A 26,833-nucleotide genomic window follows, 5' to 3' on the forward strand; every position below is an offset into this window, starting at 1 on the left:
ATAAGGATGCCAGCCAAGCTTTTTGGCATAAACCTTGCAGCCATATATCTGTATATTTCTAAGTACCATCCACTTCCAGGAAACGTTCTGTGGATGTAACCCTTTGATTATGGTGTTCATTTAACATTTCACCCATCTGAAATTGCATAAAGAAGCAGAAAATAATAAATGTTGACCAGCACAAAGTGTATGAATTTACACTGCTGGCTTCAAAATGTAACTACACTGCCAGAAAACTACTAAAAGTAGAACTGATACTTTTGAATTAACATATAAAATAGCAAGCACACAGCTCTATATCAGTGAAGGGCACTTAAGATGTATTATTATGGCATAAACTATTCTGTCTACATTTAGAATCAAGTTCTTGTGTTGCCTGATTTGGCTAATTAAAAGAAAAAGTTATTGGCTTTTAGTAAAAGGATTTTTCCTTTGCCAGATCTGTTGTAAGAGATTTTCTAGAATATCTTTTGCAGATAAATAGGATAAGCAGGGATCAATTGTAAACCAGACAACAAGCACAAGCTCACAGAATTAAGTGTAATGCTAATGTGCCCATTTGTAGACTTCCAAATGCAAAAAAAATAAAAAATCAGGGGATGTTATGGAGGTGTCCATTCTTTATATAAGCAGCACCCCAATCATACATATGGACTCCTAAAGAGTAGGTTTCCACAGATCAAGTTTGTGTGTGCTTAGTAAATGTTTCTAGAAAGTGCATACATTTTTTTTTACAAACCAAGTTTTTGTTTAGGATTATGACCACTTAGTTCATACATGTCATCATTTAATGTAGAAAAAATTTTGTATCTTTATCTACCCTTCTTTGTACTCATTATCAGTAGTCATTTGCAAACATCTGCCTTTCTTTTAACACAATATATATTGAAATAAATTTGAATGACCAAAGCTTATCATCCGTCTTGTTCAAATTACACTCCATTTAGGCTAGACTATGGGAATAGCTGTAGCAAAAGAAACAACTGTCAGAATCTATGTTATCTACAGATATTAGAAAAAAGTAGGCACTTTGACAATGCCATGGTGGAACATGCAAATCTCACATATTTGCATTTATGTGCTACGCACATAGAAATGAACAAAGACTAGAACTGTACATCATGATTGACACCTCCCTAATATTATTGGTACTGGGCATAAGAATATTCCCTTTCATTGTTGGATAGCGGACTAAAGAATGCTGTATTACTTTGATGGTTAACAAAAAGAAGAATGATCTGTTACATTGGTAGCGATCAGGGAAAAAGACTGCCCCTTTACACTGGTGGTCAGCAGAAGAAGATATGCTACCCTACACTGGTGGTCAGTGGGAAGAAGAATACCATCTTACATTGATAGACAGTGGGAACAATAATCCCAATTTATAATACTCTGATAGATAGAAAAATGTAATTTTGCATTCCCGTACAGAGGGAAGAAGACCTCTAAGGCTAGATTTACACTAATACACCTTCATTTCCATGAATTCTTCGTGCATTAGTTAATGCATTTTTCATAGGCTTCCATGAGTTCTCATTGAAATGGGCCAAAACAAACCCTGACTAAAATCTTTGCATTACAAACAAATAATTTAAGTTTTCTTTGTTGTGCAAGTGTCATATATTGTAAGAGCTGTGTTAGTTACGCTTCAGGTCTTTAGACCATCCTTCTTTTTATTTAATGGTCTGACCATTTGTTATGCTACATATCCCTTTTCTAGGCATAACTAAATGCCCAAATGCTGAAAGAATTATGTGACTACTAATTCTTTCAAATGCCCTTTCTGGAATTTTTATATTTATGCAGTTGGACATTGTTAGTTGCATAGCATATTCACTAACAGACAACTTAAAAATTATGCCATTTGTCTGAATCTCTATTGATAAAAAGTAAAAACTTTCAGAAGGTTAGTAATTGTTTGTAAACTTTGTTGAACTCCAGCCACTAATTGAGACAACACCATTATCAGTGCCTGCTATGCAATGTGAGGTATCACAATATTCCAAATTGGGATGAAAATTTTACTTTTGGCAGAGTTATGCCACGTACACACGACCGGACTTTCCTGCATACTAGGTCTGACGGAATCAGTCCGTCGGACAATCCAATCGTGTGTGAGTTAATCCGATCATTTTTCATAAAAAATATCCGACTGACCTAGAAATTGAATGTTTCAAATCTGTCTGATGGACTCGGGAAAACTGTCCGTCTGTATGCTGGTCCAACGCAGGGGAAGCTATTGGCTACTGGCTATCGAACTTCCTTTTTTAGTTCCGTTTTATGTAATCATGTTCAAAATGAACAGACTTTCAAACGGATTTAGTCCGTTCGTGTGTGGGCAAGTCCGTTTGTTTGGAAGGTCTGTCAGAACTTCGCCGAAAGACCATCGGACCAAGTCTGCTGGAATGTGCGGTCGCGTGTACGTGGCATAATATTCGGTTCATGTGAAACAGTGTTCAACCAGCCTGAAATGATGCCACAGTGGGTCACCATCAGGCAAATTGACCCCTTATTCTGCACCATGATCTTCAGCTCTTAAAAATTACCAAATACTCTATTTAGCAGCTACCTGTTTTAGTATACTGCACTCTTCCCAGGCTGGTAAGTATGCTCTGCATGAATATGCCATTTGGATAAGAGCAACAAAAAGCAACTGAGTGATTGTACTTATGCACACAGTTGTATAAAGGTCCTTCCTAGCATTTGTACTGTTTGCAAAAGTAAGCATTGTATACTACTTGCAGTAAAGTATTATGCCGCATACACAGGGTCGGATTTTCCGATGGGAAATGTTCGATGGGAGATTGTTGTCAGAAATTCCGACCATCTGTAGGCCCCATCGGACATTTTCCGTCGGAATTTCCGACAAACAAAATTTGTTGTCGGAAATTCTGATCGTGTGTACACAATTCCGACGCACAAAGTTCAACGTATGCTCAGAATCAAGCAGAAGAGCCACACTGGCTATTGAACTTCAATTTTTTTGGCTCGCCGTACATCACTGCGTTCTTGGCGTTCGGAATTTCCGACAAGATTTGTGTGACCGTGTATGAAAGACAAGTTTGAGCCAACATCCGTCGGAAAAAAAAACATGGATTTTGTTGTCGGAATGTCCGATCGTGTGTACGCGGCATTAAAAGTGATTTATGAGTTGAAATGCTAGAATAGTATATGGATAGAATAATAAGGTTGTCTTCAAGTGCCTTGCATATCATGTGTATGTTGTTTGATAGTGAACAGCTCATAGCAATGTTGACGGAGTGCAAATTGGACAAACAATGGCTAAGCATTGCATCAGTGTAAAGCACAGGGAAAATGAAAGCTGCTTGTTGAAAGCTTCACATGTATACCCAGATGGGAGCTCTGAGGTTGGTGCGAGATGTGATGGGTATATGTTATGTGTATATTGGGGTGTATGTGGCAATGTAGCGTGTGTAATGGAAAATTCTGCAGTATGCTTAGTATAATGGAGTTGGGAGCTGAGTGTAATTTGGTACATACAAAAATACGTTGCTTGTAACAGGTGCAATATAAAACAGTGGCTTAGTGGATAGCACATCCACCTTGCAGCAATTGGGTACCCGTTTCTACATACAATGTGAATGTTCTCCCTGTGCTTAGTTAGGTTTCTTCCAGGTACTCTGGTTTCCTCCCACACTACAAAGACATGCCAGTAGATTAATAGGTTTCTGTCTAAAATGAACCCCAGTGTGATATTTTGTTGAGTGCACCCAAGATGGCTTCCTAGCCATTTGCCCCAACAGTAGATAAAAAGCATTATAGAAATATAAATAATGATAATGTGCAAAGTGCATTTGGGTTTCTGTGTTTGGTTCACTAAGTGCAATAGGGTACATAGTGGGGACTCCTGGGGGTATTGTAATGATTGGTACTATAGTATGATTGAATTGTGATGTAGGGTGAAGTGTACTGCTTGATTTCTGACCTGTCTACCTGCACAACTTCATTGAACAGCTGACCTGAAAGATTCTGACTCCAGGTTAAGTAGCAATAATGTATACATCTGAATGCATTACTCATACTGCTATTATCTAAAAGTAACTTTCTCTAAAGCATCCAACTTCCTTTTCATGCTGCATTTTGACATATCTCTTTATCTGCAAAAGATTTTATACTGCTTTTTTTTTTTTGTATATGTTGTTACTCTACTAACACACAGAGTCTAAAGGGTTTATCAATCACCATATTCCAGAGTTTTAGAAAATCCGTAAGCCTGAGAATGGGAGTGGGACAGATTGGTCAAGAGTGAGTAATGCACAGAGGGCGGGGAGTTTCCTTGAGCAAAGTGCTATTGCTGTAGCAGCCCAGGAATACAGACTGTCATGTCACAGTACAGATGCACCTCAGTTCTAGGCCACACACTGGGCACCTGAGTGCCGTGCATGCTGATCTCATGCAATGCACTAGGACCTCTTTGCTCACTTAGAGGATTTGATTATTGCTAAAGCACCTGCACTGTCCTCCATACCATGCACCCTGCAGGAGAAGAGGTTCAGTCTGCTAGAGCCCCAAGAGACTCATACACAAAGCTCAGTGGAGGTAAGGTCACCAAGTTCCTCAGTGACCGTGATAGGGAATATGGACCACTAAAACTGAACTAAAACGGAACCATCTGCTACCAGTCAGAGCCGTAATAGAGAGTGCTCGATACGTCTAATCAGTTGTCAGCATCTCTGACAGTCACATACAATGCATAGCTTTATCACATTACAGGCAGCAACATTCAAATACATATTTTTTTGCTCTGCACCAGACAAGCTTTGAATTCTGAGCTGTCATGGAAAACAAATGAAAGAGGTTCCCTTCTCCCTGACCCAATGGAACACAGCTCACACCTCCGCCCTGTTCTATCCTGCTCCCCAGCATTGACTCTCCATTCCTAGGGACACCACTGGTGCTGACAACATGACTCACATGAGTAGGTGATGTCTCTTTGTTTACAAAAGATAGTGGTGGAGAGACATTAATTAAGCCTAACTGGCCTGTATTTGGCAGCTCATAACAAAGACTGGGATCACTAGAGATGATATTCACCTAAGTGTAATACATCAAAGAAAGTACCAAATGAAAAATCCTTAGCAGTCCAGAACCTTTACTGTTCAACTGGTTACATAAAGCAGGGCAAAAGACAGCCAACGCATTTAGGGGCTATGCAATCCTTCCTCATCAGGGCTGGAGGAAAAGTTTAAAATAACACACATAGAAGTAATAAAGAAGAGTTGCTACTAAAAATACACGTGTAACATGCAAATAAACAAATAATGACAGGTCCATTAAGGGTAAAAAAACACATATTCTGAATATGCCCCCGCACATTAATTAGATTCATGAAACCCAATAGGAATTTCTGCAATTAGCTGCGGGAGACAGCTTGCTCCTGCAGTTAATCGCAGCCAATTGCTGGCCCTTGATGCCACTTACATGTGATCCCTGCATGAGCAATTACATGCAAGTGCTTGCGTTTAGCTTCAGGAGCTGGTAGTCTCCCATTGCTTTCAATGAGGATGCCTCCCATGGCTATTTGAAGGAATCTGCTGGGGTTTAATTTTTTTAAATTTTAACAACGAGCTCTGGGAGATGATCCCCTGCTTGCTGTCACTAGAAATGGTGGGTTGGGGACCGGCTGCAGCAGTGGGAATATGTTACATGTTCCACCCTAAAAATGGATGGAACACGGAACATGTAACATTTTCCCAATCGTTGAGCTGATCCTTTAAACTATTTATACCAAACTCTATGTCGTTTATTTTGTTTTTGAGCAAGTTAAACAGAATTGGTCCCAGAACAGAGGCTTGGGGTTCCACTTAAAACTCCAGACCATTCAGAAGATATTCTAATTATCAACATACTTTGGGTGAGCTCCTGTAACCAGTTTTCTATCCAGGTACATACGCTATCCTCAATGGCAACAGACCTCAAATTAACCGTTTATGGGTTACCCTATGACATCCTGTGGTAAAATCTAGATACACTCCATCCACAGGCCTTCCTCTATACAGAATACAGTTCACTGCCTCATAAAATGTTAACAGGGTGGTCTGGCAAGAATGATCCCTCTTTAATCCATGCTGCTTACTACTATTTCCATCAGAAAACTCTTTAACCAGTTGCCGACCGCCGTACGACGATGTACGTCGACAGAATGGCACGGGCAGGCATATGGGCGTACATGTACGTCTCTGCCTTCCCGCGGGTGGGGGGCTCGATCGGGCCCCCCCCCCCCGGTGCCAGTGGCGGTCGGAATCCGTTCAGGAGCGATCCGGGATGAGGGGGCGGCCATTCATTCATGGCCACCCCCTCGCGATCGCTCCTGACGAATGGAAGTGAAGCATGACATCACTTCCTCTCCTGTAATGTAAACACAGGCAGAGGAAGTGATGTAATCTCTCCTCCGTGTCGGTATTTTTCGTTTCGGCACCGAGGAGAGAGGATCGGTGAGTTGCACCAACACTACACTACACAGTAGAACATGCCAGGCACACTCTCACCCCCCTTCACCCCCCCCCAATCACCCCTGCCCCCCCTAGTCACAGTGACACTATTGCATTTTTTTTTTTGCATTGGTGTCATTTGTGACTGTAATAACTGTTAGGGCAGTTAGGGTTAGCCCCCTTTAGTTCTAAGGTACCCCCCTAACCCCCTCAATAAAGGTTTAACCCCGTGATCACCCCCCGTCGCCAGTGTCACTAAGGCTGGGTTCACATTGCAGCGGTTTATGAGAACGGATGTGATTCGCACCGCACTGCAGTGCAAATCACATCCGATCTCTGTGCGATTCGAGTTCAGCCATACAGATAGTATGGCTGAATTCGCGCCGCACCCGCCGCAAACTCGCACGGGACCCTTTTTTTGGTCCGCAGCAGAATCGGATCGCATGGGTGTTCACACCATGCGATCCGAGTTTGCAGATCGCACTGCGATATGCGAACTGATCTGGGGGTGTCATTAACATTTCACTGACACTCCCAGCAGTTCGCATAGGGCAGTGTGATGCGGGAACCCTCCGCGGATTCGTGGCGTTCCCGCATCGCTCCAGTGTGAACCCAGCCTAATAAGCGATCGTTTTTCTGATCGCTGTATTAGTGTCACAGGTGACGCTAGTTAGGCAGGTAGGTATTTAGGTTCGCCGCAGCTTTTTATAGCGCCAGGGACCCCCATATACTACCGCATAAAGCCCCCTGATTGCCCCCTAGTTAACCCTTTCACCAGTGATCACCATATAACTGTTACAGGTGACGCTGGTTGGTTAGTTATTTTTTTATAGTTTCAGGGCACCCGCCATTTATTACCTAGTCTCACTAGTGTACCCCTAAATTTAGGGGTGTCTACTTTCCAAAATGGGGTCATTTGGGGGGGGGGGGGGGTTGTGCCATCTTGGCATTTTATGGCCTTCAAAACTGCGATAGGTAGTGAGGAGTAAAATCAAAAATTTACACCCTTAGAAATCCTGAAGGCAGTGCTTGGTTTTCGGGGCCCCGTACGCGGCTAGGCTCCCAAAAAATCCCACACATGTGGTATCCCCGTACTCAGGAGAAGCAGCAGAATTTATTTTGGGGTGTCATTTCACATATGCCCATGGCATGTGTGAGCAATATAACATTTAGTGACAACTTTGTGAAAAAAAAAAAAAGTTTGTAATATTCCCGCAACTTGTGGCAAAATATAAAATATTCCATGGACTCAACATGCCTCTCAGCAAATAGCTTGGGGTGTCCACTTTCTAAAATGGGGTCATTTGTGGGGGTTTTGTGCCATCTTGGCATTTTATGGCCTTCAAAACTGTAATAGGTAGTGAGGAGTGAAGTCAAAAATTTACGCCCTTAGAAAGCCTGAAGGCGGTGCTTGGTTTTCGGGGCCCCGTACGCGGCTAGGCTCCCAAAAAGTCCCACATATGTGGTATCCCCGTACTCATAAGAAGCAGCAGAATTTATTTTGGGGTGTCATTTCACATATGCCCATAGCATGTGTGAGCAATATATCATTTAGTGACAACTTTGTGAAAAAAATAAATAAATAAATAAGTTTGTAATTTTCCCGCAACTTGTGGAAAAATATAAAATATTCCATGGACTCAACATGCCTCTCAGCAAATAGCTTGGGGTGTCTACTTTCTAAAATGGGGTCATTTGTGGGTGTTTTGTGCCATCTTGGCATTTTATGGCCTTCAAAACTGTGATAGGTAGTGAGGAGTGAAATTACAAATGTATGCCCTTAGAAATCCTGAAGGCGGTGCTTGGCTTTCGGGGCCCCGTACGCGTCTAGGCTTCCAAAAAGTCGACCACATGTGGTATCCCCGTACTCAGGAGAAGCAGCAGTATGTATTTTGGGGTACAATTCCACATATAACCATGGCATGTGTGAGCAATATATCATTTAGTGACAACTTTGTGTAAAAAAAAACAAAAACATTTTTTTGTCATTATTCAATCGCTTGAGGCAAAAAAATAAAATATTCAATGGGTTCTCTTATCAATTTCCTTAGGGTATCTACTTTCCAAAATGGGGCCATTTGGGGGGGTTTTGTACTGCCCTGCCATTTTAGCACCTCAAGAAATGAGATAGGCAGTCATAAACTAAAAGCTGCGTAAATTCCAGAAAACGTACCTTAGTTTGTAGATGTGACAACTTTTGCGCAAACCAATAAATATACAGTTATTGACCTTTTTTTTTAACAAAGACATGTGGCTGAATACATTTTGGCCTAAATGTATGACTAAAATTGAGTTTATTGGATTTTTCTAATAACAAAAAGTAGAAAATATCATTTTTTTTCTAAATTTGCGGTCTTTTTACGTTTATATCGCAAAAAAAAAAAATCGCAGAGTCAGTCAAATACCTTTTAAAAGAAAGCTCTATTTGTGGGGAAAAAAGGACGCAAATTTTGTTTGGGTACAACATTGCATGACCGCGCAATTACCAGTTAAAGCAGCGCAGTGCCAAATTGTAAAAAGACCTCTGGTCATTGACCAGCAAAATGGTCCGGTCTGAAAGTGGTTAATATAGACCCTTATCGTTCCCTCCAACAGTTTTCGTATTATTGATGTTAGGCTAAGGTAAGTATCTCAGCTTTTTTGAATACTGGTACCATGTTAGCTTTTCAAACAATCAACTGGTACCATTCCTGTCAGTAAGCTTTCCTTATAGATTAGGAATAACTGTCTAGCCCTGGCTAAATTCTTTGAGAACTCTTGGATATAACCCATGTGGTCTCGTGATTTGTACACATTAATCAAGAGGTCAATCCTCTTTCAGAATAAAATAGCAGCTACAAATACTGTAGTTTAATATTAGGACTAAGGATGGGCCGAACAGACCCCTGTTCGGTTCGCATCAGAACATTCCAACACCGCATAAGTTCAGACCCGAATAACAAACCCCATTAAAGCCAATGGGACCACGTCAAAAATAAAAAGTGCCAATTTTGAAGGCTTATATGCAAGTAATTTGGCATACAATGGGTATAGGGATCTGGGTCCTGCCCTGGGGGACATGTATCAATAATAAAAAAAAAAGTTTGCGAAAAACTTAATTTTTAAATGAGCAGTGATTTTTTAAAGTGAAAGCATAAAAATGAAAAATTCCTTTCAATATAGTGCCTGGGGGGTCCCTTAGTCTACTTGTAAAGTGGATGTGTACCATGTCTAGAATCTGCTGCAGCAATAATTGCATTTATAAAGCCAAAAAAAGATATTTTGCCTGCAAGCTGCCTTTAATTTGCTCAACAACAGCTGGGGAGCCAGTGTGTATGATGAGGCCACAATGTAGTGCATTGGGAACAAGATTAGTGTACTTTGTATAGAAGTAACAGGTGTGTACTAATTGGTTTTTGGGTATTGTGGCGCTTTCCCACCATTACCCTATAGAGGTACTCTTGATGAAATCAAGAATTGGCCTTACTGTAAAAAAATGCAATGATATGCACCTGCCAAACAGATGCAGAAAAATAACTCTTTAGGTGTCAGGGGTGTCTTCCCACCGTAACCCTATAGAGATACTCTTGATGAAAGAAAAAAATTCTAAAAGAGTTTGTGGGAGAAGGGGAAAAAAAGAGGGAAAAGAGAAACGAACCTTCACACAAAAGACCTCAGAGAACAGTGTTGGTTCTATTGGACTTTTTAGGCAAAATTTAAAATAAATAACCATATATTCAAAAAAAATATATATTTATTTTTAAAAACTATAAAAAAAAAAAAAAAGAAGGGATTATAAAAACATATCAAGTACTGCTTTATATCCTGTCGATGTTGGCCTAATTTAAACAGCATCCATATTCATATATATCCAAAATATGACAGAAAATACATTAATACAAGAAGTAAAATACGACAGGGTATCAAATACAGAACTACAACTCAGATATGTTCTGGCGCTCTATATGTTTCGCGTTTACGAGCAACGCTTCTTCAGGAGCTTTAACAATTTTCTAAAATACAGAGAATATATTGATCAGATCAACACCATAAACTGTTTCACATATTTATACAGTCTATCGAAAAAACACCTCGGGGTGTTGCACTCGACCGATCCATCGGTGCGGAGCTGTCTGTGGGGTGTCTCCTTTACTGCTCGGCGTGTCTGTCTGGATGGGGGCCCTCTCCGATCGATGCGCCGAGTGTGGGGACATTGCACTTCCGGTCCACAGCTCTGTGTCGGGTTGGAGCCACCCGAGGGGGCGTGGCCGGGTTGGTGAGCGTCATGTCCGCTCAGTGCAGAGTGACGTCACTACCGGGACGGTTGTGCATAAGCCGGACACACAGGGCCGGCGTTCATGCACAGCGGTCCCATTCCCTCACCAGACGCAAGACTATAGGGGCTAGAAAGATCCCCTTCCCATTTGGGTTTATTTGGGAGAATCTGCCTGCTCTTTAAAAACACTATAAGGAACGACAAACCAAATCTGAAGGTGACATAATAATACACCGATTTTCTAATTCCTTGGTTTTTCCTTCCCCTCTGCTTTTTTTTTTATTTATTTTTTTTTTATTCTTGGCACATCTACACTGCATAATATTTCCTCTCTTGTTTTGTTGTTACTATCATTATATACCTCTATACACTGTGCTCTATACAATAATACACACAATTGTTACTTATTGGTAGCAAGTCTCATATAAACTATGGATAACTTGCTGAACTATCTGTCTTAAATTTCGTTTATACTACTTCACTCACCCTTCAACACAATAGATGTCTCACACCCTCTCCTATAGTTTATGAATTTAATATATATCTATATACTCATTTCCCTTCAACTTTTACCATTACCCTAAAGATATATTTTTTTCTATTTTTCTTTACACAGAATACGGGGTACCATAAGATTCCCCCCTCTTCCTCGTGGCTACCTTACACTATATAGCACCCGAAGCCTCTATATTAAAGTACAGGCTCCTATATAGACTAGAGTGGTTTGCCAAAGTACAAATTTGCTGTTTATACACTTGGAAAAACATTATTCCTTTACTACTTCCCCTCTTGTACATTTCTCTTGGGGTATACCCATGAAGAAACATAAGTAATTTTATTTTTATTTTTATTTTTTGTCTTAAAATCACCTACACTATATGTATGAAATTCAAATGTCACACCCGTTCCCATACTGTTTCAAATCAAGTCGTGGGAGTCCTCACAACATATACCCCCTCTCCACATCCCCTGTCCCTCCCCCCCTCCTTTTTTTTTTTTTTTTTTTCGATAGTCTGTATAAATATATGTGAAACAGTTTATGGTGTTGATCTGATCAATATATTCTCTGTATTTTGGAAAATTGTTAAAGCTCCTGAAGAAGCGTTGCTCGTAAACGCGAAACATGTAGAGCGCCAGAGCATATCTGAGTTGTAGTTCTGTATTTGATACCCTGTCGTATTTTACTTCTTGTATTAATGTATTTTCTGTCATGTTTTGGATATATATGAATATGGATGCTGTTTAAATTAGGCCAACATCGACAGGATATAAAGCAGTACTTGATATGTTTTTATAATCCCTTCTTTTTTTTGTTCTAAAAAAATTTTTTTTTTTTAGTTTTTTTAAAATAAATAATATTATTTGAATATATGGTTATTTATTTTTAATTTTGCCTAAAAAGTCCAATAGAACCAACACTGTTCTCTGAGGTCTTTTGTGTGAAGGTTCGTTTCTCTTTTCCCTCTTTTTTCCCCTTCTCCCACAAACTCTTTTAGAATTTGAAGTTATGACCAGGACGTGGCAATTGGTTTTTTGACTTTTTTGAATGTATCCGCAGATACCACCCTGTGATAGATACATACTCCTATTTTAGAAAGCAAGAATTGCCCTTGCTGTAAAAAATTGCAATCATATGCACCTGTCAAGCAGGTGTAGAAAAATTGTTCTTTGGGTTCGGGGGTGCCTTCCCACCATAACCCTATAGAGGTACTCTTGATGAAAGCAGAAATTGGCCTTGCTGTAAAAAATTTCAATGATATGCACCTTTCAAACAGTTTCTGAAAAATTGGTCTTTGGGTGTTTATTGTGCCCATGAAACCTATACCAAAAACAAGGGAGTTGATCTATACGCATACTACCCCTGCAGGGGTGTGAGTATCCGGTGAGTAGGGACCCTTGTGGGGGAGCACTCGAGTCACCTGGAGATATTATGAGCACAAAAGACACTTTATGAACTTTTGCTGGATTTTTTGCACATTAAGAATTTCGTTTGTGGACACAAAACTTTTTTTTATCTTGCATATAGACTGGTCACATATTTATATATTGTTTTGCCTGTTTTTGTTTACCTTTTTTTTTTTTTCAGTCTTGTTTTGTTTTTTGTATTTTGTTTCATAGCTTGCTTTTGGTCTCTCTGAGTATATTTGATGTGTTAAAGACAGACTATATAATAATAATAATAATAATACATTTTATTTATAATGCACTTTCCATCAAAAGACCTCAAAGTGCTACATAATTACAATAAAAACAAACAAACCGCTTAATTTACAAAATATTTGCTAAAAAGAAAAGTCTTCAACCCCTTTTTAAAATTTTCAGTAGACTGAGAAACCCTCAGACTATCAGGCAAAGCATTCCACAGACATGGGGCAGCAGCACAAAAGGCCCTATCTCCCATAGTTTTCAACCTAGTTTTTGGAACCTCTAAACAATTCAAATTAGTTGAGCGAAGGGAACGCGGTAGATTTTGCAATCTAAGATATATATATATATATATATATATATATATATATGTGTACATGAATGCCAGTTACAATAGTATCTGAATATATTGCACTGTATAGCACTTATATGGTACACATAAGCACATTTTTTTAGATTGAGCACTTTTTGCACTTTATAATCAAAAATAAGCAATTATTTATAATTGGTATTACATCATATATCACTGGAGACAAAGAGTTTAAAGTCACATAGCATAGCACATGCATTTTCTGTGAATTAGTTCACACTATTGAAAATTTGATATCCTAAAAATCCACAGAGAAATTCACATGTATTTTCTGTGAATCAGTTCACATTATTTAAAATTTGATATTCTTAAAAATACAAAAAAATATTTTTTTTTAGGAAAAAGCATACATACTTTGTGAAAAAGGTTTTTGTTTTTGTTTTTTTCACTGCATGTTGAATACTTTTCACTTTAGTATACCATTTTTAAAGGACAGTTTTTTTATCTTTAATATAAAGTATCTCACAAAAGTGAGTACACCCCTCACATTTTTGTAAAATATTTTATTATATCTTTTCATGTGACAACACTGAAGAAATGACACTTTGCTACAATGTAAAGTAGTGAGTGTACAGCTTGTACAACAGTGTAAATTTGCTGCCCCTTCAAAATAATTTGTAGCCATGCTGCCTTAGGGGTTGCTGAATATTGTGGTTCACCTGTCACTCTGCCCAACCTGGCATTCATTTCTCAGACACTCAGAGATATAGTAAAGTCCATGAGCTTTGTTTTTTTTTTTTTGTTTTTTATTGAGGGGATTTAACTTGGATGGGAATGGGTAATTATGGGATGCCCAGAAAGATTCAGTGTAACTTGCTTGGGACTTCTGTATACACTCCAGTATATACACTCCAGTTTTCTCTCCAGCACAACTCTTCATTAAGACCTCTTTCCCTCACTCCTACAGCACTTCACTTGCTGTAGACCATTACTCCTCCAGTACTTCACTTGTTGCAGATTCCCAGACCAGCTAGCACCACATGGTTGGGCCTGACACCAACTTAGCCGGGCCTGAGTGAGTTGTCTTTTGCGGGCAGGGGACCTGGGCCCCTATAATGTAGGAATAGTTCTGGTGCTAACTGTCCTCAGCTCAGCTACTGATCCCAGTAAATCTTCTTCAGGCCCAGCCAGCCCTCCAGGCTGCAGCTGCTTCTTTCCACTGCCCTTCCCACAGTCGACTCTTCTGATTCTGCACCCATCTCAAACAGCAGACTCCCAGTTCTCTCAGGCCTGCCTCCCCAGTCCTCCTGACTGCGCTTCACTCACCAGCACTCCTGGCTTCGACCAGTTGTCCTTCTCTGGAGTCTCTTAGCAGTGCTCTCTCCCACTGTCCTCTCTTTGCTCTCTCATGTGTCTCTCCTCCAGGATCTCTTCACCTCCTGGCTGCACCTGAACCCAGGCCCAAGGTCACCAGCCCAGACTGGGGAGCTCCCTGTGGGCCCCGGCAGATTCCCCACTCTCTTACTCCAGCTCTTCCACCCAACAACCCCTCCCCAGCTAGGCTGACCCTGGGTATTTAAGGAGGCCTGCCACCTGCTAATCCAAGTTGGAAATTGATCAAGGCTCCCTAGAATACCCCAGGCGGCTCCATCTATCCTCGCCTCCCTTTCTAGAATCCTCTGGAACGAAGAGGGAGTTAACAGTGATGCTACATGTGAGTCACCCAGCCCTGCCCTGAGCCACTCCCAGCCCAGAATGAAAACAAACAGGCCTAGCCACCAGCTAAACCTGCCTAAATTCTCCTACTCTTTAAAAAAATCTAACCTCTAGCACCTACCTAACTAGAGGGTGCTACAAACTCAACACACATCCATTAATGTCTAAAACGCTGGCAACAAAAGTGAATACACCCCTAAGTAAAAATGTCCAAATTGGACCCAATTAGCCATTTTCCCTCCCCGGTGTCATGTTTTACAAGGACTCAGGTGTGAATGGGGAGCAGGTGTGTTAAATTTGGTGTTATCAATCTTACTTTCTCATACTGACTGGTCACTGGAAGTTCAACATGGCACCTCATGGCAAAGAACTCTCTGAGGATCTGAAAAAAAGAATCATTGCTCTACATAAAGATAGCCTAGGCTATAAGAAGATTGCCAAGACCCTGAAACTTAGCTGCAGCACGGTAGCCAAGACCATACAGTGGTCTCTTCAACCAGGACAAGTTCCACTCAGAACAAGCCTCGCCATGGTTGACCAAAGAAGTTGAGTGCATGTGCTCAGCATCATATCCAGAGGTTGACTTTGGGAATTGGAAGTATGGGTGATGCCAGCATTGCTGCAGAGGTCGAAGAAGTGGGGGGTCAGCCTGTCAGTGCTCAGACCATATGAGACCAAGATAAACGTATTTGGTTCAGATGGTGTCAAGTGTGTGTGTGGCGGCAACCAAGTGAGTAGTGCAAAGACAATTGTGTCTTGCCTACAGTCAAGCACGGTGGTGGGAATGTCATGGTCTGGGGCTGCATGAGTGCTGCACTGGGGAGCTACAGTTCACTGAGGGAACCATGAATGCCAACATGTACTGTGACATACTGAAGAAGAGCATGATCCCCTCCCTTCATAGACTGGGCCGCAGGGCATTTTTCCAACATGATACCGACCCCAAACACACCTCCAAGATGACCACTGCCTTTCTAAAGAAGCTGAGGGTAAAGGTGATGGACTGGCCAAGCATGTCTCCAAACCTAAACCCTATTGAGCATCTGTGGGGCATCCTCAAATGGAAGGTGGAAGAGCGCAAGGTCGCTAACATCCACCAGCTCTGTGATGTCGCCATGGAGGAGCAGAAGAGGACTCCAGTGGCAACCTCTGAATGTTTGCTGAACTCCATGTGCAAGAGGGTTAAGGCAGTGCTGCAAAATAATGGTGGCCACACAAAATATTGACACTTTGGGCCCACACTTTGGGCCCAATTTGGACATTTTCACTTATGGGTGAACTCACTTTTGTTGCCAGCGGTTTAAACATTAATGGCTGTGTGTTGAGTTATTTTGAGGGGACATCTAATTTACACTGTTATGCAAGCTATACACTCACTACTTTACATTGTAGCAAACTGTAATTTCTTTAGTGTTGTCACATGAAAAGATAAATAAAATATTTACAAAAAATGTGAGGGGTATACTGTATGCTGGGATTGATCATTCCATTCAGCTTGAGTGAAAAGAAAGGTGGAATTCAGGTTTAAATCAGTCTGTGCCGATGTTTGCTTAGATTTGATAGGCTCATAAAACCTCAAAAAATGTATCTGCTTTTTTCACAAGCTGTGTACTTTGATATTCCATTTAGAGCTGTAAACAATTATACATTGCCTATTTACTCCTCATACATTGTTGTGTAAATTAAATTAATTATTGGGTAGCTAATTTAGCTATATCTAGCAAAGAGAAATTAGAGAATGAGATCAAATGATACTGTCAGCTGGAGTAAAACTGTGTGAATTCAAATAGAGCCATAAATTATTTCTGCAGTGACTCAGAGTCCCTTCTCCCTGCAATGAAAATGCCTAACAAATCAATTTACCATAGCCTGTGTTGCGTATCTTTATGCTCTTGGTAAAACAATATGCTCATGCAGCGCTATAAGATGGCATTCTTATAATGAATTACAATGAGGTAGAGGTGTAGAAGTTGCTTGAACAAATTAATTAAATATATTTATTTTGCAAAAAGATGCAGCTTATTCAAGGCCGTCTTTAATATTTATTGGACCGTGGCTCTCCACCTGCATGCACACCATGGACTGGGGTGGTGAGGGGACCCATCAATAGACAGAAAACTCCTAGGGATCCTAGAACTCCTGGGATCAGTGGCAGTGTCGGGGGGAGGGGAGGGTGTGATCAATGGCAATGCTGATTTTTTTTTTTTTTTTACCAATGCGACTACCAATATAAAGAGGAGTTTCAACACTGGCCACCAGTGTAATAGGGGTTTACACTGTCCACTAGTGTGAATAAAAGCATTGTACACCAAGCCCCAATGTAAAAGGAAGATTTTCAATGACCACCAATGAAAGGGGGATTTACACTGACCACTAATGGAGATACTGTGAGATACTGTATAACTAACTTTCTTACCATAGCTCTATTATTGATCCTGCTTGGATCATAATCTCACATCTTTAGGACTCTTACTTTGCTTTTTGGATTGGCTGAGACTTTGGCGCTTCCCTATCACCTCCGTTATAAACAATTGGTTACAAAAACACTGCTCATTGATAAGAATAAAAATTTGGCTCACCTTCATGATACTCAAGACATGGATGGGGGCTGTTTTGGGGCCCTTGGATTCACTTTATGGGTACTGCTGGGTATTGAACCCTAAAAAGTTCTCATCTCTAATTCCTCATGTATTGAATTGTATTGTAACTGTGCTGTCTGCTCTAATGCTGTAAAGCGCTGTGCAAACTGTTGGCGCAATATAAATCCTATATAATAATAATAATAATAATTAATGTGTCCACCTGCAAGCAAATCATCTGGATCAGGCTGAAACTTTCTCTAGCATAGCAATGCTGATATTTAGTATCTCTAAAAGCACCTAACCACTTTGGGAGTCCTATTTTACTCCTGAAGGATGTCAATTCTGCCACTGTTCACCCTCCTCCTACGCCATCCTCTCACCTGGACCTTAATCCTATATTGCCCATCCTATCCTTTCTTTTCAACTACTTTCTATTCTTTTATATTTCTCCTCTCTTTTTTCTCTCATTTCTTGTCACTATAGGCCCTTGGGTGGTATGGAGGGACATAGAGAGTGTAGTCACCTTGGTGGAAGTCTGTTCAATCTGTCTTTCAGAGGAAAATGTCTTAATATATTTATGATTGACGTTGTAACTAAGTCTCAATGAGTGAATGAATGTAACCCACTATGTAATGAATAATCTCCTTTTTATATTCTTTGCCCCATATTGCCTGGTCCAAATTTTCATTGTCAATTCCTGGCCACTGTGCTGGAAATTGGACTATGCATCAGCATTATTGCACTGTTGAATCAGTATCCAACAGGCATGTAGGAGATGCAGGGTTAGAACAGAGAACCATCGTGGCACCACATGCCTGAGGCAATGTGGCAAATATGAGTTAATTACAAGAATGGCTGAATAGAATATTAACTAATTTTGCTGGTATGTGTATTTAGCTGTTTTCCTAGAGTTGTGTTTTGCCCTGGGAACCTTTGGTAAATTGGGACTGGGCAAACATGTTTAGTGTATACACCAGCCAAGACATACTGTATAGTGTGTAAAATGTGCAACTAACTTTGAATACTGAAATTTATTTTTAACACCTTAAGATTTTGAATGCTGATACTAATAGTATTCCACCAAATAAAATAAAAATTGCATATATTTTGCACCGAATTGTTAATTTATTCTAGTTTATAAACCCCTCTGAATAAAGTGCAAAACATCACAGCAAGAGGAACACAATGCTCATTACCACAGCATTGGCATTTGTGAGCAGACAGTATTTAATCATTCTATGTCAGCATGGCAGATGGGATTGCTCATAAACTGTATACACTACTGCAAGTGTGGCCTGTTTAAACCCAGGTTACAAATACAACAAAAAACAAATTATTTTTGAAATGTTTTATGCCTATGCTGTCTTTGTATTATAGTTTTTACATAATGGATTTCAGAAAAATACTGAATCATGTAAAATATAATTTCATCCACTGATGTCAGCCTTTGTAACTGGTTAGAGAAATTAAATGATGGGACCATAGGCAGAACCAAAAAAAAATAAATAAAAAAAATATATAATATACACATTTATTGAATAAAATTGGCTGCAGTCCTTTATTATTGGTTTTAAGGCAGCTAAGTCATTAAATGTATTAAGAAAGCCATTGTCTTTTTTAAATAAAAAATTTTTCAACCATTTATCTGGCTCAGTCATTACAGCTCGAGCTAACCTACTGAACCATCAATAAATGCAAGAACTGTCCCCATCAGTATCCAAGAGATGAAACCACATAATTAGAGCTGCAACAAGGGAAGGAGGGCAGTATGTTCTTGTAGTTAATTTAAAAGGGAACAGCCAGACCAAAACCTATTTTAAGTCTGCAATGGTCCCATGGGTGGGGTGATGCAAATTGATCTGCTCCCCCACCTTAAATGTCATGTCACATTTTAAATCTTTATATGTTTCATTTTGGACATAATGGAAGAAATATGAATGAGGGAGGGGGGTAAATTTGACATACTTTGGTAAAATGAAGAGTCGATTCACACCAGGGTGGTGAAAGTCATTGCTCTCTGCCCAAAGTAAACCCAAGAACTGAGTGATTAGCTGTGATGTGATTGTTCCATTTTTGAGCTTAGAACTGATGGGGGACAACTTGCAGCATCAAATCAATGCTGCAAGAGGTAGGTAAGTATGTATGTTTTTTTTTTTTTATTCTGCACTCCTTCTTCAAAGTGATATTAACTGTCTCCTCTTCCTTCCTGTGGGTGCTACCTCAGCACACATTTTTCTGAAGGGGCACCTGCAGGACGGAGGACGAGACAGTGCTGGCGAAAGACCTGAAAAGAGGAGGTAAACCACCACTCTGTGCAATATCATGGCAGCATGGCCGGATCCAGTGGGGTGCCTGGGTGGGCCGCGCCCCTTCAGATTTCAGTTGCACCTCCTCAGGCAATCCATGAACCTTGTGCATCAGTAGAAACTGTCTGCAGCAGCTGGCTGCATCTGTGACATTCTCACAGAGCCCAGCCAGAACACTCCCCCCTCCATGGAGAGGAGAGAGAAATGGATGTACACTGCCTTCTCCCACCCCTCTCCTCATGTGTCTGTCCCAGTGCTGTGAATACGAAAGGGGATGTGTAGGTGGGAAATTGGAAGAACTGCAGCCAGGAGCTACATTTTGGCTGCAAGAATGATGCCCACCAAAGATAAGCCTGGAGTGAGCTGAGCAGAGTACTGTGACTGAACTCTCCCCATCTCCCTCCCTTCTCCCCCATGAGTCTTACTCCCCTCCCCTTCATGTCCAGTTAGCATCTTTATCCAACTAGCAGATTGTCAGCTATTTCCCAAAAGTATTAAACTGATGGGGCTTTTATTCACAAGTTTGTGATGCTTCTGCTTTAACCCTTTCCTGATTAGCCCCAGCATCCCTTTAAGGGCTTGTTCACATGTGATTTGGTCTCTGAAGAGCAATCTGAATGCAGATTGCTCTTCAGAGAGCAATTAGCAGGCAAAGTGGAGGTGTTGTATAACCCCGCAGTAGCATACTGCAACTGTGTGCATTGTACGCAGTTGTGGGGTGCTTACGGAGCAGACCCATTCACTTGAAAGGGTCATGTTCTGCAGGCACTGTGCCCATAGAAAGGAACACAGAATATAATACTTGCTGTGGCCACAACCCTGTGTTCCCAACCGTCAGTAAATTTACAGATGGTTTGTGAGAAAAAAGGGACTTTTCTACTGTCCATAAATGGCCATGGACAGGAGAAAAGTGCCCATAAAAAAAATCCACATGTCATGGGCTCCGAATTGATGATTTTAGCCTCAGATCCGGTAGTAGAGCAGGTGTGGGCTCCATCCCTAGTGATAGCATTAAAAGTGATTAAAAAATAAATAAAATGAATGACAAAAAATAAATAAATAAAAGAAGACCCCACCCTGTGCTTGTAAGTCCCACGCACGCATGTAAACAATGTTCCCACCATACATGTGAGATATCACCATGAACGTCAGAGTAAGAGAAATCATTTTAGCACAAGACCTCCATTGTAACTCTAAACTGGTAATCTTAAAAGGCTCTAAAGCCTTGCTTAAGGAGATTTTTAGGTACTATAGTTTGTCACCATTCCATGGGTATATGCAATTTTGAAACGTGACATATTAGGTATCTATATACTTGGTGTAATATCATCTTTTGAATTGTATTAAAAAAATAGGTATTATATTCTGTTTGTTTGCACTTAAATGAATTAAAGTGATTTTCTTTCCCCAAAAAATTGTGTTTAAAAAACTGCAGTGCAAATTCCATGACCTTGGCATAAAAAATTGCAACACCAACCATAATCTCTTGGGCCTTCGCTTAAAAAATATACATGTTTTGGTGTTTTCAGTCATTTTCTAGCAAAAAAAAAAAAAAAAGATTTTTACTAGTAGAAGAGAAATTTCAGAATTAGGGATGGCATGAACACCCCCCAGTTCGGTTAGCACCAGAACACCTCGAACAGGCAAAAAGTTCTAGCGAACATGCTAATGCTATTAAAGTATATGGGATAAGAACATGAAAAATCAAAAATCCTAATTTTAAAGGCTTATATGCAAGTTATTGCCTTAAAAAGTGTATGGGGACCCGGTACTACCCCAGGGGACATCAATGCAAAAAAAAAAAAGTTTTTAAAACGATAGTTTGTAATTTTTTATCTGCAAGGAATTCCTTCTTTTATTCACCTGTACTGGATAATTTGTTTGTGAGTCAGATTTTTTGTATGCAGCATTGCAATACTTACTGTTAAAAGTACCCAAAAGAGACAATATTGCACTATTGGAGTTTTTTCTTTGTATATTTGCACTTCCTGGTATTGATGATAACTGAGAGGTGTTTGGAAAGAAGATTAAGGAGTAAGGAAATTGATGCAAAATTAACTATTTCAATTAAATTTTTCCCTGGAGTTGGTCTTTGAGCTAATGAGAAGTAAACATACTTTGTGTTCTTTTGTCTTAAAAGAGTCAATATGGATTATTTAATCAATTATTGCTCTAAATCCTTCTAGGTAATGCTGTTTTAGCCATTTTACGCTACTGCCAGGTTGTCAGCCCTGCATGAGTCCTATGAAAATGACTCTGGGTTACAAAGTTCCCATTGTGACAGGCCATGCTCCAAGCTGTCACATGCTTGCTCCGTATAACTTCCTGTAAATAAGTGGATTGTACGTAAGCAAAAATCACTTTGCAGCTTTTAAAGTGATGCCACTGGTTTGTGTTACACTTTTCTGAAATCCCTCTCAGAACACAAATGACATCTATTAGACAACAGATGTGCATGGGTGTCATTTTAATGATCTATGGCGTTGCTTTTCTTAATTCCCATTGATTTTCTGTGTAACTGCACCGGTATTGATCTGCACGACCACATTTCCTAGCTAAATGCTTATAAATAGTCTCCTTATGTGTTTAAAAGTATGCACAGTTATTATTATATTAACTATGAAAATTAAATAGTGTGAACTATTAATCTCACATAATGTATACAGACAGAACTGTAACTGTATTTTTCTATAACCGGATGCCCGGTCTACCAGCTGTTACATTGGCTTCTCTGTGACACAGGCAATGTAATAACAATAAAATCAAGTAGATATCAATGGAGTATGAAACATTACAGTGGCCTGTTTACTGATCTGCGACTGTAACCGTGGCAACTCTACAGCTTTCCGATACAAAACGCTACACTTACCTCTACAAAGATGAAGCATGGTATAATTGAGTAGCTGCGATGGGTATTGTTCTCCAAAGCCATTTCCCGTCAGCTGGAAAGGTCTGAGATACCTAAAATGTCTGGAACAAAGAAGAAAAAAAAATGGAAATCTTTAAACATTTAACCCGGTTTAGCTCAGGGCAGAGAAAATGACATTTAATGCAACAAAAGTCACTATAACAGTGTCTAGAAAAACTCAATCAACATATCCTATAAAACCTTTTGTAATCAATCAGAATTTCTCTTTCAGTGATCTGATTTTATAATCCAAAAATTTAATTGTCCGTTGTGCTTTCAATGGTGTATTTGCGCTTTACAGTACAATTGAAAATAAAGCAATAAATACAGCCTTTTATAAAAAAAAAAAAAAAAAAAGAATAACTATTAAAAAAGCATACACTTGAGATTACAGGATCTGCTGTCATCTCCCTGTGCTGCCTATTAATTCTTGGATGGAGTGCAGCTGCTAGACCGCCTTGATTCACTGTCTATTAAAAAGCATATTTAAAGGTGTCAGCAAGCTTGCGTTTAAAGAAAAAACATAATTATAACATAAAAATCATATATTGTGGGCAGAGCAATTAGCAACACACTAGCAAAATTCTTAGTGAACGTATATAGATAACAGTGCATTAATTAATAATCCAATTATAAACAAATGATACAAATTATACAGTGAAAATAAGTCTAAACAAAAAAGCAAATGGTTATAACTCAGCAGTTCATTGTGCTAATAATTCACATAGAAAAAAATGACAAAATGCTGTAATCTTCTACCTCCGTGTTGAATGATTCAAACAGTGCTTATTAGGGATGGGCGAGCGGTTCGGCCCGAGCACAGCCACACAAATGGGTAATTCGACCATTTGTTCAGCCTCTCGAACTGACCACAATGCATTGAGGCGCTGAACAGTGCATTGCAAGCCCTGATTGGCTAAAGCAGTGAAAGCTTCAGCCAATCAGGGCACAGAGCACTGTCAGAGCCATGATTGGACACTGTCATCCTGCCCCACAGTATAAAAGTATTCTATCAATTGCAGCCATTTTCAGTGTGATTTTGGCGTGGAGCGAGATAGAACTCTGGGCTAGGATAGGGCTCTGTTTAGTGCTATCAGTTAGTTAGTGTGCTATACTGTGCTATTTTGCTTCAATTGCCAGTGTAGAATATTAGTTTAGTGTCAGTCTAGGGATAGTGTGAGTGTAGTGAGGAGGACCATCATTCAGCTTTGCATAGTGTGCAGCTAGAGTAGGGACAGCTCAGATAGTTTCACTGTAGCGTAGTGAGACTGTGTCATTCATACATACATTAGTGTAGAGTAGGGACAGCTCATATAGTTTCAGTGTAGTGTGGTAAGACCCTGTCAGTAATCTTTGCATTAGTGTAATGTGTTACTGCCAGTTTAATGCCATTTACTTTTGTGTGCATTACTGCCAGTTTAACACCATATAGTTCTGTGCGTCACTGTATGTTTTGCGCATTATGTTGCAGCATATTATAGTGTATCCGTAGAGTGTCTAATTTGAGTACTTACACTACACAAAGTGCAACAAACACCACATTACATTGATTACCATGCAGATTTCAACTTCTTCTTTACATTTGCTTATAAGCACTGCCCTCTCCCTCCCAATAATATCTGAGGCCAACATCAAGAAAGGGTAGAGAGCAGCTACCCTATTCCATCACATTCTGCAGCTGTTATCTCCCGGCCCACTCCCCAAAGCTAAACTATCGGGGCCTTTTTCAGCACATCTGCAGCAGATTGCGCTGTTGCTATCTGCAAACTGTGTCTCAGGCACATCAAACATGGCAAAAACACCAACCATATGCATATCATTGCCTTCATCAAGAGCACCTCTATAGGGTTACGGTGGGAAGGCGCCCCTAACACCCAAAAAGTAATTTTTCGGCACCTGTTTGTCACAGGTGCATATCATTGCAATTTTTTACAGCAAGGTCAATTCTTGCTTTCATCAATAGTACCTCTATAGGGTTACGGTGGGAAGGCATCACAGACACCCAAAGACCAATTTTTTACGTACACCCATTACTTCTATACAAAGTTAACGTGACACCAGAATGTATCCAAAAAATCTCTAATCTTGTTCTCAGTGCACTACATTGTGGCCTCATCAAACACACTGGCTCCCCAGCCGTTGCTGAGCAAAATAAAGGCAACTTGCAGGGAATTTTTTTTTTTTTTTGGCTTTATAAATGCAATTATTGCTGCAGCAGATTCTAGACATGGTACAGATCTGCCACTTTACAGGTCGACTAATGGGACCCCCCAGGCACTATATTGGAAGGAATTTTTCATTTTTAGGCTTTCACTTTTAAAATCAAAAAGTCACTGCTCATTTAAAAATGATGTTTTTCACAAACATTTTTTTTATTGATACATGTCCCCCATAGCAGGACCCGGACCCCAATAACCATTGTATGCCCAATAACTTGCATATAAGCCTTCAAAATGGGCACTTTTGATTTTTGACATTCGGGTCCCATTGACTTTATTGGGGTTCGTTATTCGGGTCCGAACTTTTGCAATATTTGGATGTTGTGGTGCGAACCAAACAGGGGTCTCTTCAGCCCATCCCTAGTGCTTATAAACAATTCTCCACCAATGATTGGATGGCAGCTGTTTCACCAGTGAGTCTAAGTAAGCAGTCCTCTAAGGAGGGTAAAATCAGATGAATGCTTCTGCTCTGCTCTTAGTCTCCAAAACCTCCCTTCAGTGCTGCATACTATCATTCAGCTGTATATGCAAATAAACAAAAGGATATCTAGTGCTCTCTGTAAAAGCTTTAATATCAGATAAAATAGAGGTAGCACACTCACATAAATGGCACTCAGTCTGTTGAGTGCACCCACAGCAAACATTCAAACACGGAGCAACAGTTCGGCCTACCCCCTCTCTCTCTCCTCATTGGCTAACTGATATTGACTGACTGCAGGGGGAACCAATGGTGCCACTGCTGTGCATCAGCCAATCAGGAGGGAGAGTCTCTGATGTCTGAGGCACTCATACACGTTGCTGAGGGGGGCTGCTGCATAGAATGAAAAACATTCTGCCTTTTCAACTCCTTTAAAATATAAATTCACTTTTGTTGAGAAAAAAAAAACATTCCCCTCTGGGTATTTTTGTACATTACAAGGATTTTAACAAACATTGTAAGTTCCTAACTTTTGTTATTCTGAAGAAATTACTGTTTGTTCCTCTGTGCCCATGTTCTGAATGAGTCTAATGGGAGTGGTTTCATGATTATCAAACAGCTGCTGCAGAATCAGGGCTCTAATGAGGAAGATTGCAGGGCCTGCATCCCTTTAGACATGATTTCCTATTGGGAGTAGCTTACCAATATTACATTTTTGTTGCAGGGAATGCCAAAAATCTGACTTGTAGTCATATTGCATTGAACTTTATGGAAAATTACATAGTTGCAGATTGAAAAGCAAAGGTAATTTTTAATAACATTCAATTACAATATGACTTGTGTCATAATTGTATATGCTATATTATTTTTTTTATTTGCTTTTTTCCCCAGGAAAGTGGAGTTAGCCTTTAAGATAATAATAATACAATACTCAAATAACCAGTTGTACTTTTTATGTTGTCATTCTTCTCTGATTCTATGGTAAGGTGTACTCTTAGTGGTTACTCACACTTGTTCCTGTGTATAGTATTCTTTTAGCATAATGGTACATTTGGCCCAATTCCCACAGTTTTTTTGTTTTGTTTTTTTAACATTGCTTCATTGATGTTGCACATTTGTAGCTGTGTAGAGGTAGTCACTTCCCAAAATGCAATAATGCTTCTTATCTTAAAAAAAAGACCTGCTTTTTAAGTGGCAGTATATTACCCTTTTAAGTGTTATTTTACCTCCTAAGCTAATATTTTAACCAGTTGTTGACTTTGGCATACAACCCACACCATAAGAAAATCATCTTAATATTTAGGATACAAATTGACACTCACTGAACAGTGTCTGCAGTGTCAATAGGAGTAAGGCTTCATGTACGCTTGAACTACTTTGACCCCCAGGCCACGAGAAAACACACAAAGCAGCAAAAGCCATGATTTTTCCTGCAATTTTGCGTGTTTTGCGGCCGGTGGTGAAAGTGTTCCTATCCTAAATGCGATTCTTCCATGTTCAGGAGAGGGAGGTTAGCGGAGGT

At 39.9% G+C, this 26,833-nt stretch overlaps 1 protein-coding gene across 2 annotated transcripts in view; it reads right to left on the bottom strand.

Moving 5' to 3' along the window:
- Positions 1–26,833, bottom strand: part of PLPPR1 (phospholipid phosphatase related 1) — a 243,565-nt gene that overhangs the window by 87,597 nt on the left and 129,135 nt on the right. For both annotated transcript variants that reach the window (XM_077475271.1, XM_077475270.1), the window contains exon 2: positions 22,636–22,736. In XM_077475271.1, the coding sequence (XP_077331397.1) occupies positions 22,636–22,698 (63 nt within the window). In that variant the 5' untranslated portion in view covers positions 22,699–22,736. The remainder of the gene's footprint in view (positions 1–22,635; positions 22,737–26,833) is intronic.

The sequence above is a fragment of the Lithobates pipiens genome, unplaced genomic scaffold (genome assembly GCF_037356315.1).
Source record: "Lithobates pipiens isolate NorthernLeopardFrog02 unplaced genomic scaffold, aLitPip1_a1.2 Scaffold_13, whole genome shotgun sequence".
NCBI classification, from domain to species: Eukaryota; Metazoa; Chordata; class Amphibia; order Anura; family Ranidae; genus Lithobates; species Lithobates pipiens.